This window comes from Thamnophis elegans, chromosome 15 (assembly GCF_009769535.1).
Source record: "Thamnophis elegans isolate rThaEle1 chromosome 15, rThaEle1.pri, whole genome shotgun sequence".
Lineage (NCBI taxonomy): Eukaryota > Metazoa > Chordata > Lepidosauria > Squamata > Colubridae > Thamnophis > Thamnophis elegans.
The window spans coordinates 5367283-5387777 of record NC_045555.1 but is presented as its reverse complement, the minus strand read 5'-3'; the positions used below and the strand labels follow the sequence as shown (position 1 = coordinate 5387777).

General features: G+C 47.1%; 1 protein-coding gene across 1 annotated transcript in view; it reads left to right on the top strand.

Moving 5' to 3' along the window:
- Positions 1 to 20495, top strand: part of RERE (arginine-glutamic acid dipeptide repeats) — a 261457-nt gene that overhangs the window by 145338 nt on the left and 95624 nt on the right. The window contains 3 exon segments of the mRNA XM_032231523.1: positions 9725 to 9830; positions 13110 to 13206; positions 13898 to 14002. Of these exon segments, the coding sequence (XP_032087414.1) occupies positions 9725 to 9830; positions 13110 to 13206; positions 13898 to 14002 (308 nt within the window).

Sequence of the window (20495 nt, the reverse complement as noted above, 5' to 3'; positions counted from 1 at the left end):
GCTTTGGTCGGGTGTGAAATGAACAGCCAGGCAGGCTCACCTCCCCAGAGGAGGCGGGGAAGTGCCTCTCTTTGGCCAACAAGCCAAACAAGCTTTGAAGTCCTGCCGTTGCCCGTGGAGTGTCTGAACCTCCCCTCTGGCTGGCAAGAGACTGCATGCCTCTTTTGCAAAACGATGCCTCTGGCAGTTTTTGCGGACTGCTTTCGAGGCACGCGAAGTCCTTGGGCCTGTTGATCCATCTCGCACACGGTGCCTGCCATCCTTTCTTCTGGGTGCTTGGTGCTTTCATGAACCTGATGTGTTAATAGGGCATCATACAACCCCGAGTGTCCACATGGATAGGAGTCCCTGTCTTTCTCCCTCTCCCTCTCTCTCTTTCTGTCTCTCTCTCCCCTCCCTCCATTCCTTCCTTCTTTCCTTCCTACAAGCTGTTTCGCAGACCTGTATTAAATGTAGCTGGAATGATAATCAGATTACCTGGAGATCAGGATTATCTCTCTATATTCCTCTCCTTTCTTCCTTCCTTCCCTCCCTCCCTCTCTTTCCTTTCTCCTTCCTTCCTTCCTCCTTCCCTTCCTTGTCTCTCCTTTCTTCCTTCTTTTCCTTTCTCCTCCCTCCCTTGTCTCTCTTCTTTCTTTCTTTCTTTCTTCCTTCCTTCCTTCTTTCCTTTTCTCCTCCCTCCCTCCCTTGTCTCTCTTCTTCCTTCCTTCTTTCACTTTCTCCTTCCTCCCCCATCCCTCCCTTCCTTCCCTTTCTTCATCCTTCCTCCCTCCCTTCCTTCTTCCCTTTGTCCTCCCTCCCTCCCTTGCCTCTCTTCTTCCTTCCTTCTTTCCCCTTTTCCTCCCTCCCTCCCTCCCTCCCTTCCTTGTCTCTCTTCTTCCTTTCTTCCTTCTTTCCCTTTCTCCTTCCTCCCCCTCCCTCCCTTCCTTCCCTTTCTTCTTCCTTCCTCCCTCCCTCCCTTGTTTCTCTTCTTTCTTCCTTCCTTCCTTCCTTCCTTCCTTCCTTCCTTCCTTCCTTCTTTCCCTTTCTCTTCCCTTCCTTGTCTCTCTTCTTCCTTCCTTTCTACTTTCCCTTTCTCCTCCCCCTCCCTTTTTTTCTTTCTTCCTCTCCTCCCCTCCCCCTTGCAATTCACTTAACAAACCCACCCAACAAATGTCTCACTTAGCAGCATAAACATGGGGCTCAATTGTCATCGTAAGTTGAGGATCACCCTGTAGTTAGTTTGAACTCTACCCAGGGGAGGGGGGAGGGGGTCTGGCCATTTGATGGTGGGTGGCTGCCCGATGTGAGATCGGCCCTTTTAATGGTTTGTTGGCAAATGAGAATTGATAGCTGGGGTTGTATTTTTTTTTAACAAAAAACAACGAATAGCTTGATATTTTAATTTAAACACACACCCACACGGAGAGGGGATAGCATCAAAAGGGCCAGGCAGCATCCAACAAAGAATCGGAGGTGTCAGTTTTAAGAAAGGCCTGGCTGGAGCCCCTCCCGGTGATTAAATTCACAGTGATGTCCTCCGTCTTGGGGGCTGTAAGGCTGGAGATAACATTCTCTCCCTGCGCTGGAAACAGGAATCAATACCCAACTCCTTGACAGGGGCTAAATTATTAAATAGAGCTTTTCTTTCCCCTGTTTCATTATCTGGCATTTACCCCCTGTTGTGGGGGCTTGTCAGTGGGGCTGTTGGGGGGAGGGAGAAGAAGAAAAAGGGGGATACGTTGAGCCAGGCTGCTTCTATTCAAACCTGTCCTTGCTTGCATTGTGCACCCCGTTGGGAGCACACACACACACAGAGTGTGTATTTTTTCAGATCACCAGAATGGCTGTTAGCCTCCCCCCCCCTTCCTTTAAAAAAATGAAGATTATGGCAGGATAAGCATTATTTTTTTCTCTCCCCCCCTTTTGGGCCATCTATCCTGGCTGATTTAGAGATGCCTATCTCCCTGCCCTTTGGGGCATGGCTGACAAAGCTGTTAAGTCTGCATCTCTCCTGCCCCCCCCCCAATGCCTCCATCCATCGCCAACCTCCAGCCACAAGGATGAAGTTTACAACTGAATGCCACAAGGATGAAGTTTACATCTGAATGCAGGAGGTGCGTTGACCCTCCCACCTGGGACCATGAGCAAGCCCTCCGGGAAAAACAGGGGGGGAAAGGCTTTCCCTGGTCTTTGGAAATGGATCACGGCTGTTCGGTTCATCTTTTGGGGTTTGGCCACATGCCACAGCAGATCTAATCCAGATTGGGGTGTGGGGGGAGTTTGGTGTTGTGCACTGTCTTTCTCCATCCCCCTTCCTGCCTGTATGTTCTGCGCAGGTCTCATTCATACCAGTAATTCTCCTCTCCAAATACAGGTTGTCCTCAACTTACTGTTGTGGCCCGCCAGCGGAGCTGGACAGCGAGCAGGTTGGGGATGGGCCAGTCCTGGAGTCTGGGGAAGGCTCGGACGAGGGCTCTGTGTTGGAGGCAGAAAGGGGGGCAGAGCCGTCTGACAGTTATCAGCTGCCTTCGGAGTCAGACATCAGTGAGGCAGAAGAACAGCTGGAGCCTGTTCCCGATGTGTGCATGTGCAGAGTTGCCAGGAGAAGAGAATATCTAAAGAACAAGGGTTGATTTGGGAGGAAAGCCATAGGTGGATAGTGTATGGCCCCTCCCAGAGGAGATAAAAGAGGAGCGGAAGGGGAGTGGAGTTAGCAGGAGATCATTAGTTTGCTTAATTGGTTCCTGACTCTATGAGACTCCTGGCCAAGTTTTACAGATATCGGCCTGGCAGCTCTCCAAGCCAGATAAGGTCTGTGACTGTAAATCCTCCCTTGAAAGACTTTGCTGGATGTGAATGGGCAGAAGCCACAGTCAATTAATAAAAGGAGTCTGCTTCTGTGGGCACATGCAGCATCACCAGCTTGCCCTTCTGGCTTCCAGCATGCATGTCTTTGCAGGCAACAGAGTGCCAGAAAACAGCCTGAAAATGGTCCGAAAAATGCCTAAAACCCAGGACATTTTCGGGCTGATTTTAAGCCTTTTGGGGGGGCATTTTTGGGTTGTTTTCAGGCCATTTTTTGGCCAGGAAAAGAGCCTGAAAAATGGCCAAAAAACTGTGCACGCCATCCAGCTGACCTTAATACTTTCCTCTTTCCTTCTTTCAACCTCTGAAGCCTTCGAGAGCAGCCTCCGCAACCCCCCCCCCCCCCCGGGCTGGGCTTGTGGTCCAGGAAGTTCCTTTGAGCCCACGGCCTCCTAAGCCAGGCCAGTATCCTTCACTCCCGTTTCGGAAATGGCGCCATCTCCCACTTCCCAGGCTGACCCTTTTCTTTTGGCTCCTGGCAACCCCAGGTTGAACGATTTCACACTCCAAGATGAAAGCTTCCTCAACCAGCCTGCGGTGAAATTCTATTATAAATCTTTCATCTGGATGGCCTCAGCTGTCATGGCTTTGCTCATTTTCTTCCTCTCCCTCCCTCTCTTTCTCTCTCTCTCTCTGCATTTGGCTGCCTAACCTACTCCTCCGTGTAATTCCACCTCCTGTAGGATGCTCACCTCTGATTAGCAAGGCGTGACCCTTCCGTACGCTGCTGTTTTCCCACGCAAGCAAGCAGCGGTTGGTTGCTGGCCATGGCGCTGAAAGGAGGAGAGAGGAAATGAGGCAGGGAAGGGGATGGACTGTCTCACACACACACACACACACACACACACACACACACCACGGCCAGGAAAAGAGGAAAAAATAGCCATCCCAAAAAGCCATTCTGGTTTATAGCTCTTGATCTGTGATCTTGGGAATCCTGCTAAGAAATATAGCAATAGCAATAGCAGACTTATATACCCCTTCATAGGGCTTTCAGCGGTTTACAGAGTCAGCATATTGCCCCCAACAACAATCCGGGTCCTTATTTTACCCACCTCGGAAGGACGGAAGGCTGAGTCAACCTTGAGCCAGTAAGATTTGAACCGCCGAACTGCAGAACTGCAGTCAGCTGAAGTAGCCTGCAGTGCTGCATTTAACCACTGCGCCACCTCAGCTCTTGGATATATTGGATGTTGGATGCCTTGCCTGACCCAGGTGCCTGAAACAGAGAGGAGAGAGAGAATAGGAGAGAAGAGAAGAGAATAAAGGGGAGGAGAGAAGAGAAAATAGGAGAGGAGAAAAAAGAGAGAATAGGAGAGAAGAGAAAAAGAGAGAATAGGATGGGATAGAAAAGAGGAGAGAAGAGAATAGAGGATAGAAGAGGAGGAGAGGATAGAGGAGAGAAGAGAAAAAGAGAGAATAGGATAGGATAGAAGAGAGGAGAGAAGAGAAAAGAGGTAGAGGAGAGAATAGGAGAGGAGAGAACAGAACAGAAAATAGGATAGGAGAGAAGAGAAAAGAGAGAATAGGAGAGGAGAGAAAAGAAGAAAGGATAGGATAGGTGAGAGGAGAGGAGAGAAGAATGGAGAGGAGAGAAGAGAAAAGGAGAGGAGAGGATAGGCCAGAGGAGAGGAGAGAACAACAGAAAATAGGATAGAAGAGAAGAGAAAAGAGAGAATAGGATAGGAGAGAAAAGAAGAAAGGATAGGATAGGCAAGAAGAGAGGAGAGGAGAGAAGAATGGATAGGAGAGGAGAGAAAAGAAGAAAGGATAGGATAGGCAAGAAGAGAGGAGAGAAGAATGGATAGGAGAGAAGAGAAGAGAAAAGAGATAGGATAGAGGAGAGGAAAGAAAAGAAAATCTCTCTCCCCCCCTCCCTCCCTCCCTCCCTCTCTCCCACACATAAACACACACACACACACACACCTTCTCCTTCCTTCAGAAATACCCCTGAGCAGGGTACACGCCTCATGTTTACATAGGCAGGCATGTTGCAAGCACCCGGCACCCAACAACACACCAGGTGGTTGCAAAACTGTGTTTAGCAGTTGTTGTTTTTCTAAGATCTTTTAAGTGCAGCTACGTGGCAGCAAGCCTCCGAAAACAAAGGGAGGCTTAAGAATAGCTTTGGGGCTGGGGGGGGGGGGCGCTTCCCCAGAAAGATGTCTCTGCCAGCTTTGTGGGTGCTTGCTTCATCTTTGGGGTGATAAAGGGGGCCAAACCAGCAAAAGAGAGCTAGTCACGCAAGAAACTGGCTGCTATGACCAGATGGCACTTGAAGGCGGATTTCTTGAATTCACGGAATTCATGGAGAACAAGTGGGTGTCGGGCGGGCGGAAGCGGTTTCCACAGTCCCCATCATCCTCAGCCCTTGGCAATATTGATCCTCAGATCCGAGGCTGAGCTGGGATACGTGCAAGATTCCTGAGGCCGTGGGAATCCCCCGTTTCTGTGCATTGGGTGGCCCAATGGCCTCCAGTGCAAAGATGCAGCCGGAATACAGTGCGTTTGACTGGGATTTTCCTGAAAACTGGAATTCTGGACTTCTCAATCCAGGTTTCACTTACACTGATGAAGAAGCTGCGTCTCTGATGGAGTCCGTGCAAGACCGGAGGAGGGACTCTGCCCGAGATGCAGTGGGCACCTTTTTCCTTCCATTAGTGCAGTGCAACCTGGTGCGGTGACCTAGAAGTGGAGCTCTCGCCTCGCAATCAGGAGGCTGTGAGTGTCAATCCTAGAGGAGACACAACGGGAATATATCTGCAGAATACAACTCTGCATTGGCGACACGAAAGGCATCCGGCCAGTAAACACTGAGTTCCATTCAGTTGCCCAGACTCTGCCCCGATACAATAGCAATAGCAATAATAGCAATAACAGTAGACTTATATACCGCTTCATAGGCCTTTCAGGCCTCTCTAAGCAGTTTACAGAGTCAGCATATTGCCCCCAACAACAATCCGGGTCCTCAAATACAAATGATTATGGGGGGATTAAAAGAAGATGAATGCAGTGCAACCTGGATGAAGAAGTCCAGAATTCCAGTTTCCTGGAAGCGGGAAATGAGGAAACGGCTGTCTCACCAGGAGCAGCTGCTATTAAAGATTAAAATGGAAACAATAGACGAAGCCATTCGGTGGAGGAAAAATTGGCACGCCACCCACCTTCCAATCCCGAAAAGGAAACAGGAGCGTGGATCAGGCCCGTTTAACTTTGCCTGAATTTTTCTGCACCCACAAAAGGGTTTCTCCCCCGATCGATGCCGGAGTGAGTGTATGCATGTCCAGGGGTGGGGCTTTGAGACCTCTGTAAACCCCCTCTCACCAAGTGCTTAGATGATACTACGCAGCATTGATCCGGTTAGTAAGTCCTGCTTTCCTATTTTCTACTCCCCGTTCCCGGATGAGAGGAGGAGGGGTCTTCCCCTACTTTTCCCCCCCCCGTGAAGCTTTTTAAATTACCATATTTTTCAGAGTATAAGACACTCCAAATATAAGACACACCTAGTTTTGGGGGAGGAAAACAAGGAGGGAAAAATCTGCCTTTGCCTCCTTGCACCAAACAGCAAACAATACAGAAGATATACACTGTTTGTTGTGTTACATTTCAGACCATACTTGTACAAATGCTGTTAAAATTGACGTGGTTTTCTGGAAGTATAGTTATTCTTCACTATTTAAAAGAAGATCCAATAGGACTGGGCCTCTTCACATCAAGCATTTATTTTTAAAAGCTTCTTCATTTTGTTACGTTGTCTAGAACAATAATGAAGCAGTCTTTAAAAAATAAGTCTAATAATTTGAACATTCTATAGGCATTTATAGTTATTGATTTACCTCCTTTCAGCAAACAGCCTGTTTCAGTTTAGCCTGATGAGAAGAAAAAAAATCTGCCTTCCAGCAATTTGCCTCCTTGCAGCAAACAGCAAGTTTCACTTTCACTTTAAGCCAGCCTCCCGATCATCAGCTGTTTCAGGCTGCAGGGATTGCCGTAGCCTATTGCTGCCTCCCGCAAACCCCATTTTCCCCGTTTGCCGCAAGGAGCTAAATTACTGGGAGGCAGAGGCCAAAGGGTGGAGGCTGATGGGTGGGTGGGGCTACATTCAGTTTATAAGACGCACCCAAATTTTCACCCTCTTTGTGGGGGGGGGGAAGGTGCATCTTATACTCCACAAAATATGGTAAACAAAAGACGCTATCACGGCAACAAGGGAGTTGCAATTTTGCAAGACCAGGGACTTCCGATATCAACCCCGAGCAGGTTGCACACAAATTAAATGTCTCAGCATTTTTTGTTTTTTATTTTGCATTTGTATCATCTGTCAGGGGAAATTTAATATGGCCCATTCTTCGGCGCATCTGGTGGAAACAGCCCAGATATTGCTTTGCTGTTCTTCTTCGAAAAAATGGAGTGGGAGTGGGGTGTTGTGTCTTTAAAAAAACATTACCGGGTTAAACTGGAAAGGGGAATGCGAGGAGGTACCAATAACTGGTTATAGAATAACAGAGTTGGAAAGGATGTTGGAGGTCTTCTAGTCCAACCCCCTGCTTAGGCAGGAAACACCCTATTAAGAGTCACGGTGGCGCAGTGGCTAGAGGGCAGTATTGTAGGCTACTTCTGCTGACTGCTGGCTGCCAGCAGTTTGGAAGTTTGAATCTCACCAGGCTGAAGGTTGACTCAGCCTTCCATCCTTCCGAGGTGGGTAAAATGAAGACCCAGATTGTTGGGGGCAAGAGATGCTGACTCTGTAAACCTCTTAGAGAGGGCTGGGAAGCACTGTGAAGCGGTATATAATTCTCCATAGTGAGGGGAGGAATATCCAGGATGGGTTGGCCTCATTCTCTCATTGGTTGAACTGAGTCTGATAAGCTCTTTAAGACACGCTCCTATTGCCAGGTATTTCCCAGTTCCGACTCAGTTCCTCAACTGAACGGTTGTGTCATCCTGTGTCTATTGCTATACCATTTCAGACAAATGGTTGTCCAATCTATTCTTTAAAACTTCCAGTGTTGGAGCATCTGTGCAGCGAACACAGACCTGGACAGGCTGAGCAAGTAGAGGTTCAGGCGCATTGACTTCTAATTCTTTTAGGCACAGTGGAAGTAGGCAATAGCATACAGCCTCTCCACTTTTGACATTGACGTAATAGTGTATGTTAGCCATTTCTATCGCAACAAAGCTATCTACAAGTTTTACTGTTTTTCCCCCCTACCTCGAGCATAAAGCCCAGAAGTGATTTCCAAGTGGAAACAAAGTTAAGCCTGTAATTCTTAATTACGGCAGTCGATTTAGCCATCTCTGCTAATTCCATCAGTTTTTCCAGCCCGTCATCCATTATGGGAATTAAAGCATCCCACGATCTCTATTCTGCAGTCCAAATCCCAGAATGGAGCTCCCTCCCTCCCCCTTCTCACATTCTCTCTCTCTCTCCCTCCCTCTCTCTCATTCTTTCTCTCTCTCTTTCCCTCCTTCCCTCCCCCTCTCACATTCTCTCTCTCCCTTCCTCCCTCTCTCATTCTTTCTCATTTCTCTGTCTCTGTCTGTCTCTTCCTCTCCCCTTCCTATCTCCCTCCCCCTCTCACATTCTCTCTCCCTCTCTCTCTCTCATTCTTTCTCTCTCCCTCCCTTCCTTCCCCTCTCACATTCTCTCCTCCCTCCCTCTCATTCTTTCTCATTTCTCTCTCTCTCTCTCTCTCTCTCTCTCTCTCACACACACACACACACACACACACACACACACCTTCCTGTCCCTGGATTCATGACCCATCAGCTCAATTTACTTCCATTGACCCATTCTTTCTAGCAGAAGATGGGTCCTCCCCCCCCCTCCCCACAGCTCTGTTGCTATATGAGGGTATTTTTCTCATTTCTACCTCCTTTTGATAAAATAAAAACAAAAACTAATGTCAGCCATAGAGCATTGCAAGCAGTTTGTAGAAAGTTAAAAAAAAACTAGATTTTTTTTTCCTCTGACACAATGCTGCCACTGGCTGGATTTTTTATAGCATTACATGTACTTTCCTCCCCCCACCTCCAAAAAAAGAAAGAGAGATCTTAGCTATATAGAGGGATGAAGGAAGGACAGAGAAAAGAGCGGATTCAACTCGGATTTTGGAAAGAGGAGTGGAATTAGCCCCACACATTACTTATGGTAAATAAATTGCTAGGCTTCTAAAGCAGGGGTCTCCAACTTTGGCAACTTTAAGACTTGTGGACTTCAACTCCCAGAATTCCTCAGCACGCAAAACGTGTGGACTTCAACTCCCAGAATTCTGGGAGTTGAAGTCCACAAGTCTTAAAGTTGCCAAGATTGGAGACCCCTGTTCTAAAACACTTCAGAGTCACCTCGTGAAAAACAGGTAGTCCTCGTCTTACGACAGTTTGTTTAGTGACCAGTCAAAGTTACAACGGCTCTGAAACGAGTGGACTTTGAGGCCGTTGTTTTTTTTTCAGAGTTACAACCTTGGCAAGCATCCCCACGGGCACATGAGTCACATCCGGACGCTTGGACAGCTGGCAGTTACAATGGTTGCGGTTGTGTGTGATCCCCTTTTGGGACTTTTTAACAAGCAAAGTCAGTGCAGTAGCCAGATTCACTGAATGACTTGGATAGTAACTTATCCACTGCAGCGACTGACTTAACAACCGTGGCAAAAAAGGCCATAAAATGAGGCCAAGCTCACTTAACGAATGTCTCACTTAAAAAGAGAAATTTCAGGGCAGATTGCGGTCGTAAGTTTCAGAACTACCTAAGTCGTAGCTCCGTCAGGAGAGCCGCTGAATCTCCTACCTGGCAACTCTACTGAACGTTGCATGGTGAAAATGCCCTGATGCTGCTCCCTCGTCCGTAACAGATTTCTCCTTCCTTCTCTTCCAGAGCAAGCGGGACCATCTTCTCATGAACGTCAAGTGGTACTACCGCCAATCCGAAGTCCCGGATTCCGTTTACCAACATTTGGTCCAGGACCGACACAATGAAAACGGTAAGTGGGAAGGGCGGGGGTGGGGCGAATCCGTTACCGTGCCTCTGAGTGGGTTGTCCTCTCTCTGTTCTGCTCGTTGCAATTCCAATTCCATTTGTACCTTTGGAAAACTCACAGAGGTGTGTGTTGCATCTCGTGGCTGCCAGCTTGTGAAGCGTCAGTCTGTTGTGACCTGGGCTTCCCCAGCAGCACGAAGCCGAGTCCTCATCCCGATAAACCCCTTTTATTTAATTTACGGTGAATTCCTCTCCAGCCAAATCTTTCCTCTCCTGCAGTCTTTCAAAGTAGTTCACAACTACTGACCTTTATCAGGCTTGGAAAGTGGCCAGGCCGATATCTTTCAGACGCCACAATACTTGGCAAGGATGCAGGAATGAACTAATTGTCTCCTGCAAACTCCACTCCCCTTTCGCTCCTCTTTTATGTCCTTTGGGAGGGGCCATTCACCGTCCACCTGTTGCCTTACTCCCAAGTTGACCCATGTTCCTTAGCTGTTTCTTTCGTCCGGCAACTGGCCGCATATGCACACTGATATCTGTCTCCAAAGCAGCTGATAACTATCAGTTGGTTCTGGCCCCCTCTCTGCCTCCGACACAGAGAGCCCTCATCAGAGCCTTCCCCAGACTCCAGGACTGGTCCATCTTCCTCCCCAACCTCCTCACTTTCCGAATCTGCTGCCAGCTTCATGGCCGCTGGCAGGCCACAACACAACCTTCCAAAGCATTGGGCACCTTCCTGCCTGTTTCCTGCACTTGGAGAAGATGTCTGGGCCAAAGGGGAATCCTCAAAACAAAATAAGTGCTGAACATGTATTTTCTTCAGATTTCCGCATTTGGGGAAGATCTTTTCCCAGTCCTGCTCTTTTCCTTTGACCACAAGAGCTTGGACAAAGTAAAAAAGGGAGACGCCGTGTCTTATGAGCCGGTAGTTTTCCTTTGAACTGCACGATGTCTTTTGGGGAAAGGAAACAGAATCTCTGTGGACCTTTCAGTTCCCAACATGATGGGTGCAAAAGGAAGCAGTGGGTCCCAAGGAGTCCTGAGGAAAATAATCTGGGATCCATACCAGAGTGTCATGTCTGCCCCGGTCTGATCCCTTAGGAAAGAAAGACCCTTGATTCCCATTTGGTTGAAGTGAACGGTTCCGCTGCAGAAAAGCCAGGCTAGATCTGGGTTTCCCCGCGCTCAAAAGATACAGAAAGGTTTCCACCCACCCACCCACCCAGTGACCAGTCTATCTTCAGCCAATCAGAACTCAGTGAAATGTTTTGAGAACTCTGAGAGGCTTTGGGGTAATCCACATTCTTTCTCAGGGTGCCTGGCCTTGAATGCCTGATACAAACCGGTTGTTTCTCTGGTCTTTATCACGTATCATTCCCCTCTCCCTATTCCTCATCATATACACACACAGCTTTATTGCCCATCTATCTCCCCCCCCCCGCCCCCTAGCCTTTGATGGCAGGATGCTTGTGAGGCACCAAGCCGAACCTGGCAGACCTGACATAGAATGACAGCATCTGAACGGCTTTAGATCAGGTCCAGCTGTTTGCACCACCAGCTGTTCTGGCTTAGACCAACTGTCCAGGATTAATACAAACAGATTGTGGTCTTTCCTTACACCTCTACCACCTCTTACAATACTAGACAACGCAATATCAACAGCAGAGACCTTCAAGTTTCTAGGTTCTGTCATATCTCAAGACTTCAAATGGACCCCTAACGTCCAAAACGTCATCAAAAAAGCACAAGAAAGAATGTTCTTTCTGCGCCAACTCAGGAAGCTCAAACTGCCCAAAGAGCTGCTGATTCTGTTCTACAGAGGAATGATGGAGTCTTGTCCTCTGCACCTCCGTAACTGTCTGGTTTGGCTCTGCAACCCAACAAGACACACACGGACTTCAGAGGATAATCAGAACTGCAGAAAAAACAATGACTACCAACCTGCCTTCCATTGAGGACCTGGACACTGCAGGAGTCAAAAAGAGGGCTGTGTAAATATCTACAGACCCCTCACATCCTGGACGTAAATTGTTTCAACTCCTACCCTCAAAACCACGCTACAGAGCACTGCACACCAAGACAATTAGACACAAGGACAGTTTTTCCCCCAAACGCCATCACTCTGCTAAACAAATAATTCCCTCACCACTGTCAAACCATTCACTAAGGCTGCATTACTATTACTATTAGTCTTCTCATTGTTCCTATCCCCCATCTCCTCCCACTTATGACTGCAGGACTGTAACTTTGTTGCTTGTATTATTATGATTTATATTGATATTGTTTCCTAGGATGATTTGATTGCTTATTTGTATCCTATGACTATCATTAAGTGTTGTACCTTATGATTCTTGACGAATATATCTTTTCTTTAGGTACACTGAGAGCATCTGCACCAAAGACAAATTCCTTATGTGTCCAGTCACACTTGGCCAATAATGAATTCTATTCCATTCCATTCCATTCTATTCTAATTTTCCTATTCTAAATTCTATTCAATTCTATTGTATTCTATTCTAATTTCCATTCTAATTTCTCTATTCTATTCTACTCTATATTATTCTAATTTTCATTCTAATTTCCCTATTCTAAATTCTATTCTATTCTATACTATTTTAATTTTCCTATTCTAAATTCTACTCTATTTCCCTATTCTAAATTCTATTCCATTCTATTCTATACTATTTTAATTTTCCTATTCCAAATTTTATTCTATTTCCCTATTCTAAATTCTATTCAATGCTATTGTATTCTATTCTAATTTCCATTCCAATTTCCCTATTCTCTATTCTATTCTATACTATTCTATTCTAATTTCCCTATTCTAAATTCTATTCAATTCTATTGTATTCTATTCTAATTTCCATTCTAATTTCCCAATTCTATTCTATTCTATTCTATACTATTTTAATTTTCCTATTCTAAATTCTACTCTATTTCCCTATTCTAAATTCTGTTCCATTCTATTCTATACTATTTTAATTTTCCTATTCTAAATTCTATTCTATTTCCCTATTCTAAATTCTATTCAATGCTATTGTATTCTATTCTAATTTCTATTCTAATTTCCCTGTTCTATTCCATCTATCCTATATTCCGTTCCATTCCATTCTATTCTCTCTAGATCCAAAGCAGTATCTTCTCCATGCAGAGCATAGCCCTGGCCTCCCCTTTAACCGCTAACCATGATAACTGGCTTTTTGAGGGACTCCAGAGGAACCTTACTAGAAGTGGGCTGACTGCTAGAGGCACCCCTAACAATGTGGCTTTCTTTCCACAGATTCTGGGCGTGAGCTGGTTATCATGGACCCAGTGATCAAGAACAGAGAGCTTTTCATTTCGGATTATGTTGACACTTACCACGCTGCTGCCCTCAGGTGTGTAGCTAAAAACCCAACCCAGAGGTTATTTTAATAGATTAAAGGAGTTGGAAGGGACCTTAGAGATCTTCTAGTCCAGCCCCCTGCTCAGGCAGGAAGCCCTATGCCATTTCAGAGAAATGGTTTGCAATGGGCTTGAAGTGATCCCATTAACTATGAAGAAGGCTTTCAGGAACTGGGCCTGGCTAGTCTAGTGAAGAGAAGGACCAGGGGTGACATGATGGCAGTCTCCCAATGTTTGAGGGGCTGCCACAAAGAAGAAGGGAGTCCAACTACTCTCCGAAGCACCTGAAGCCCAGACAGATGCTTCGAACAAGGAGAGATTCAACCTGGAAATGAGGAGAAACTTCCAGGCAGTGAGAACTATCAACCAATGGAAGTTGTGGGAGCTTCATCCCTGGAAGTTTTCAAGAAGGGACCGGACTGCCACCTGTCAGAAAAATGGTGTAGGGTCTCCTGCTTGGGCAGGGGGTTGGACTAGATGACCTACGAGGTCCCTTCCAACTCTATTAAATCTAATCTAAACGAGTCTCCCATTAAAATTCTTCCTTTATATATAAGATTCAGTATCTCTCTCAAAGAGAAGTTTTTTGTTTTTTTTAACGTCGGACCAGTATTGTGGGTTTGTTCTCTGCTAAGTAAGCCGTGATTCACTTACTCTGATGTTCCCTTCCCCTCTCCCTTGCAGGGGCAAATGTAACATCTCTCATTTCTCCGACATCTTTGCTGCGAGAGAGTTCAAAGCCCGAATGGACTCGTTTTTCTATATCCTGGGCTACAATCCAGAGACAAGGTGAGCAGCTTTTTACTTCATTCATTGAGAAATAATTCAGCTGCCTACAAGAGACCATTAGTCTGTGTTAAGGGAGAGGGAAGACATCCAGGCAGGTATGCTAAACTCCCAGGAAATGCCGAGTATGAATTCCCAAAGGTATGGTTTGGAACAACACTGGTGTTTTAAGTTCACATTTAAACTTGTTGTCCTGCTGTGGAGATCAGTTTGATCAATGTAGATATATACGTATTTATCGGCGTATAACACGCAGTTTTAAAACTAAAATTGCAAGCTTAAACCCTGCCTGCGTGTTATACGCCGATACTGCGTGTTATACGCCGGGTCCACTGTTCCCTCTAAGGTGCGTGGCCGCGCGGCCGCGCACATGGCAAGAAACCCCCGCGCAGAGGTTTCTAACTCCCGCGCAGAGGTTTCTTTCAAAGCAAACGTGGGGAAGTCCTTTGCAGGCAGCTAGAACTGGCTGCCTGCAAAGGACCTCCCCAAACTTGTTTCAGCGGCAGCTCTCAGCCTGGCGGCAGCGTCACACAGACTGTGGAAGGAGGGGGAGGAGGAGGGAACCAAAGAGAGCTTTTACCGAGTCTGCGCCCCACAGCCAGGACCGTCCTGGCGCCTCCAGCCGCGTTTCTTCCTGCAAAGCCCTTCGGGCAACCCGAGAGTTCCGCTTGACGCCAGAAGGGCTTTGCAGCAAGAAACGCGGCGTTTCTTCCTGCAAAGCCCTTCTGGCGCCAAAAGGAACTCTCGGGTTGCCCGAAGGGCTTTGCAGGAAGAAACGCGGCTTGAGGCGCAAGGACGGTCCTGGCTGTGGGGCGCAGACTCGGTAAAAGCCTCTCTTTGGTTCCCTCCTCCTCCCCCTCCTCCTCCTCCTCCTCCTCCTCCTCCTTCTTTCTGGAGCCCCTTCCTCAAAGATTTGGTACCAAAGCAATGGCGGTGAGGAAGTTGTGTCTTTTGGATTTTGCACTGTTGTCTTTTCAATGGTTCTCAGACTGGTTGAACCTTTAGCAGCTGGGGTGATATTCTTTACTGTTAAGGTTACAATTGGATGTGTTGGACAAATCTTAAAAGATGAAACTTTTATTAAAACGTTTGACTTAACTAAAAACGTCTTCCTTTTTCTTCTTCTTCTTAAATATGATTTATTTATTTATTTTTACTTCAGAAGTTTGATGACCGTTGTACAAACTAATCCAACCTAAATGTAGAGGAGGAGAAGAAGGGGGGGGATTTAAAAAGAGCAGAGGAAAAAGAAAAGAAAGCATGAAGAAAACATAAAGAAAGGGATGGGAGGGAGGGAAGGAAGGAAGGCACTTTATGTTGAGGAGTTAATGTTATAATTCATGTTCTAATGTTATAAATTTTAATCCAACATTAGGTTTAGGTTTAGGTTTAGGTTTATTGGGATTTATATGCCGCCCTTTTCCCTGAGGGGACTCAGGGCGGCTTACAACCACAGGGGAGGGGGGTGCAAGGTCAGAAACAGAACAATATGTGCACAAAGAAAAAATAATAAAACACAACTTTCATTCAGCAATCAAACACTCGGGCGGGTAATTGGAAACCTATCCCCAGGCCTGCTGGGAGAGCCAGATCTTGAGGGCTGCGCGGAAGGTCTGGATAGTGGTGAGGGTACGGATCTCCATGGGGAGCTCGTTCCACAGGGTCGGGGCAGCAACAGAAAAGTGCATTAAGTTCCGAGCTTCCAAGTCATTTATTTTTAATGAAAAAAATTTTTACTCAAATTTTTGTGTTAAAATGGGGGATGCGTGTTATACGCCGGTGCGTGTTATACGCCGATAAATACGGTATATATATATATATATATATATATATATATATATATATATATATATATATATATATATATATATATTTATTTGAGAAACTAATTAAATACAAATACAAAAGGAGAAATGCCGTTTGAAAAGGGAGCAGCAACAGGGATTTAAAAAGTTCGGAGGTCACAAGGAAGCCACGGAGAATTGCAACTGAAACAGCCAGGGTTTTTTTGTTTTGTTTTTTTTGGAGAGGGGGTTGGGAAGTCTTTGTTGAGAAGGTCCATTCTGTGAGAAACTTTGGAAAGGAAGCCACCATTAAAAAGGCCCTGACTCTATTTGTTGCTAGTCGATAACCTGGCGTTGCCCGTGTATTTATTTATAGGGGGGAAATGTCCGGACCAAATGTAATTTCTAATGTTGGATTTCCCCACTTAGTAGAGGGAGCCCCCTGGTGGAGTACTGTGAAGCTGTTACCAGGGCAATTCCACTGCGGTGTACAGTAGAAGCCATTTTATGGCAGTACAGTAGAAGTCATTTTAAGCAATAGCAGTTAGCAATAGCAATAGCAGTTAGACTTATATACCGCTTCATAGGACTTTCAGCCCTCTCTAAGCGGTTTACAGAGTCAGCATATTGCCCCCAACAACAATCCGGGTCCTCATTTTACCCACCTCGGAAGGATGGAAGGCTGAGTCAACCTTGAGCCGGTGAGATTTGAACAGCCGAACTGCAGAACTGCAATCAGCTGAAGTAGCCTGCAGTGCTGCATTTAACCACTGAGCCACCTCGGCTCAACAGGCACAACAGACTGTATCTTAACAGAACACACACCACGAGGGGTGTTAGGGATATATATATATGTGTGTGTGTGTGTGTGTGTGTGTGTGTGTGTACATACACACACACACATTGATCAAACTTATCTCCACAGCAGGACAAGTTTATATACATACATACATACATACATACATACATACATACATACATACATACTGTAAATGACGCTGTGTGTGTGTGTGTATGTTCCAGCATAACTCTGGAACACCTCAAGCAATTTCAACCAAACTTGGTACACAGATGACATACTCTCTGGAAACAAATACTGTGGGTGCTCAGACACCGCTAACACCCCTCGTGGTGTGTGTTCTGTTAAGATACAGCCTGTTGTGCCTTAAAATGGCTTCTACTGTGCACCACAGTAGAGTTGCCATGGTGATGGCTTCACAGTACTCCACCAGGGGGCTCCCTCTGGTGAGGGGGGAAATCCAACATTAGAAATTACGTTTGGTCCGGACATTCCCCCCCCCCCCCCTTAAATAAATACCTGGGCAACACCAGGTTATCGACAAGCAACAAATAAAGTCAGGGCCTTTTTAATGGTGTCTCCCTTTCCAAAGTCTCTCACAGAATGGACCTTCTCAACAAAGACTTCCCAACCCCCCTCTCCCCCCAAAAAAATTGCTGGCTGTTTCAGTTGCAATTCTCTCCGTGGCTTCCTTGTGACCTCCGAACGTTTTTAATCCCTGCTGCTGCTCCCTTTTCAAACGGCGTTTCTCCTTTTGTATTTGTATTTAATTAGTTTGTCAAACATGTACAAGATAGCAGGTATAAGTATGAAGATGGACATGAATGAAATAAATGAATACAAATAAATGGGGACGGTAGAACAGGTATGGTAGGCACAACCGGTGCGCTTATGTGCGCCCCCTTTTACGGACCTCTTAGGAATGGGGGTAAGGTCCCCGGTAGACAGTTTGAGGTTGAAGCTGTGGGGGTTTGAGGACGTAACAACTGAGTCGGGTGGAGCATTCCAGGCGTTGACCACTCTGTGGCTGAAGTTGTATATTTTCTGCAATCGAATTTGGAGCGGTTTACCTTGAGTTTGTATCTATTGTGTTATTGCGGCTGAAGCTGCCGTTGACAGGCAGGACGTTCTAGCAGACAATTTTGTGTACTAGGCTTAAGTCAGACCGCAGGCAGCACAGTTCCAGGTTGTCCAAACTCACAATTTTGAGCCTGGTGGCATAAGGGATTCTGTTGTGAGCAGAGGAGCAGAGGACTCTTCTCGTGAAATACCTCTGAACTTCCTCGATTGTATTAATGTCCAATATACAGTGTGGATTCCAGGCAGGCGAGTTGTATTTGAGGATTGGTCTGGCAAAGGTTTCGTATGCCCTAGTTAGCAGTACAATGTTACCGCAAAAATCTTCTCCTCCTTATTCTGTTTGGCTTCTGAATCGCCATTTTAACACGCGGCATGATTTGTGGTCTGCAACGGTTTTAATTTGCTGGGGGGAAAAAATAGCTTGCAGCTTGAAGTAATGGTCCGAAAAAAATTTTGGTGGGGATTTCAGAATTGTGAGTTTGAGGCCCCTCATGACTCGTTGCAAGCTCGTTGAACTGCCTGGGCACCCGATCAGGATTGCAACTGCCATGTTGGCAGAGAAACATTTATGTATTTGTCAGATTTATACGGCCGCCTGCCTCACTCTCCTGGTGGTGTAAAGCAGGTAGTCCTCAACTTGTAACCGTTTCGCTTAGTGACTGCTCGAAGTTACGCCAGCCCTGAAAAAAAGTGACCTGGGGCCATTTTTCACACAATTCCCCATGATCACGCCATCAAAATTCAGACAACCAACTCGCGTTTACAACAGTTTGCAGCAGTGGTGGGCTCCGGATCCTGTTCCAACCAGTACGGTTGGAATGGGCCCGGCGGCATCCACATGGACGCGCGCAGCACGCGCCTGCGTCTTACCACCTCCACAAGCCTCCAGCTGCTCAGCAGAGCAGAGTGCAGGCACTGTACACGCCGTACGTGGAAGCACTGAACCCTTAAAAGCTCGGGCGGGCGGGCCCTCTGGATCACCATACTGGAATGATATCCGCTGCTCTGGGCAGGCTCCGCTACGCCGGTACTGGGGCGTACAGCCTGCAACCCTCCACTGGTTTGCAGCATGCTGCCGTGATTCCTCCTTTGGCGACCTTCTGACGATGTTCCTCCCCAACCTCCTCATGGTCCCAATGGGCTGCTGGCAGCAATGACATCAAGGATGGGGAGCACCCCGGCTGCCTCAGTGTTGCTGAAGGACGGCTCCCACTACCCCAAGTTGTAAGGCAGCAACATCTGGAGGGTTGCAGGAGCTTAACCTTTCCGTATAAAAGGGAACAGCTGGGGCAGGGGAGGGGGTGGCAGTCATGCTGGGGAAGTTACCAGAACCACCAGGAGGGTCACTGCGGAAGGGGGCAAAGTGCCAGCCCTTCAAGGTAGGCCAACTCAAGAAACAGAACTCACCCAGATCCCAGGAATGCCATTTTATTGTTGGAGGTGCTGGAATAGAATCACAGAGGAGGCCCTGAGTTTCTCTGATCTCCCTGATAGGGTGTAATTCAAAGAGGGGGAGGGGGTGATTTTGTCTCTGGATTGGGTAACAATCACTATCAATGCTCTGCTCGGTCCTTTTCGTAACATCAGTTTATTTTCCTTGATCTCAATCTTTATTCTCACAAGTCCATATTTGACTCGACCTAGCACCCCTCCCTTTCCTTCCATCCTTCCCTACATACATACATAAATTCATCCTCCTCCCTCCCTCCCTATCTATATCCATAAACCCATCTTCCTCCCTCCCTCCCTCCCTCTCTCTGTTCCTTCCTTCCTTCTGTCATGGCTGCATCTCTCCTATCCAAGCATCATGAGCTGACAGTGGAACAGTTCTTTCCTTCCTTCCATCCAATCTATCCACTCCCTTCCTCCCTCCCTCCATCCCCCCTATATTCAAACTCTCCTTCCTTCCTTTCTTTCTTTCCTTCCTTCCTTCCTTCTACTCATCCTCTCCTTTCTTTCCCCTTCCTTCCTTCCTTCCTTCCTTCCTTCCTTCCTTCCGTCCTTCCAATCTATCCACTCCCTTTCTATCTTCCTTCTTCCCTCCATCCCCCTTATCTATTCAACCTCTCCTTCCTTCTTTCTTTCCTTCCTTCCAATCTATCTATCCACTCCCTTTCTACCTTCCTCCCTCCCCCTTATCTATTCATCCTCTCCTTCCTTCCTTCCTTCCTCACTCAGTCACTCTTTCACTCCCTCCCTCTCTCCCTCACTGAAACTGATTTCTTAGTCATCACACCTTGGCTTCCGTTGCCCTGTTGCTCCCTGCTCCCTGTTGTCCCCCTCCCTCTGCCCTCCCATTTCCCCCGCTCTGCCCCCCATCCCCTCCAGAGGGAGCATCATTGGTCCCGGCCCAACCTGAGTACCAGGCTCTCCCCCTTGGAATCTTCCCCGGATGTGACTGTGTATTGAAACCTGCTCATAATCCATTGGCCATTGCTCTGGTTGTGCCACAAAGCTGGATCTGGGGGTGGTGGTGGTGGGGAGAGCTTCTGAACATGTTGGATTTCAACAGCTCCCCCACCTTTAGGGAATCAGCCCATCCGGAGGCCACCCAGCTGGGGACCTGTGAGCGGCTGCCCTTGATGGAAAAGCAAGATCTGGGCTGGCCTTCTATTTATAACTTGACTTTTGCATCTGGGCCCCTCTGGCGGAAGGGGTCTCCCTCCCTCCCTCCCTCCCAGAGAGGAATTACAAGATAGCGACATGCGTGTGTATGTGTGTGAGAGAGAGAAAGAGAGATTCCCTCCCCCTGCAGCCTGTCTTCCCCTCCAGGGAGGCTGCATGAACCCCCCCCACCCCAACCTCTGGAAGGCGCCAGAGCTTCCTCCCCGAA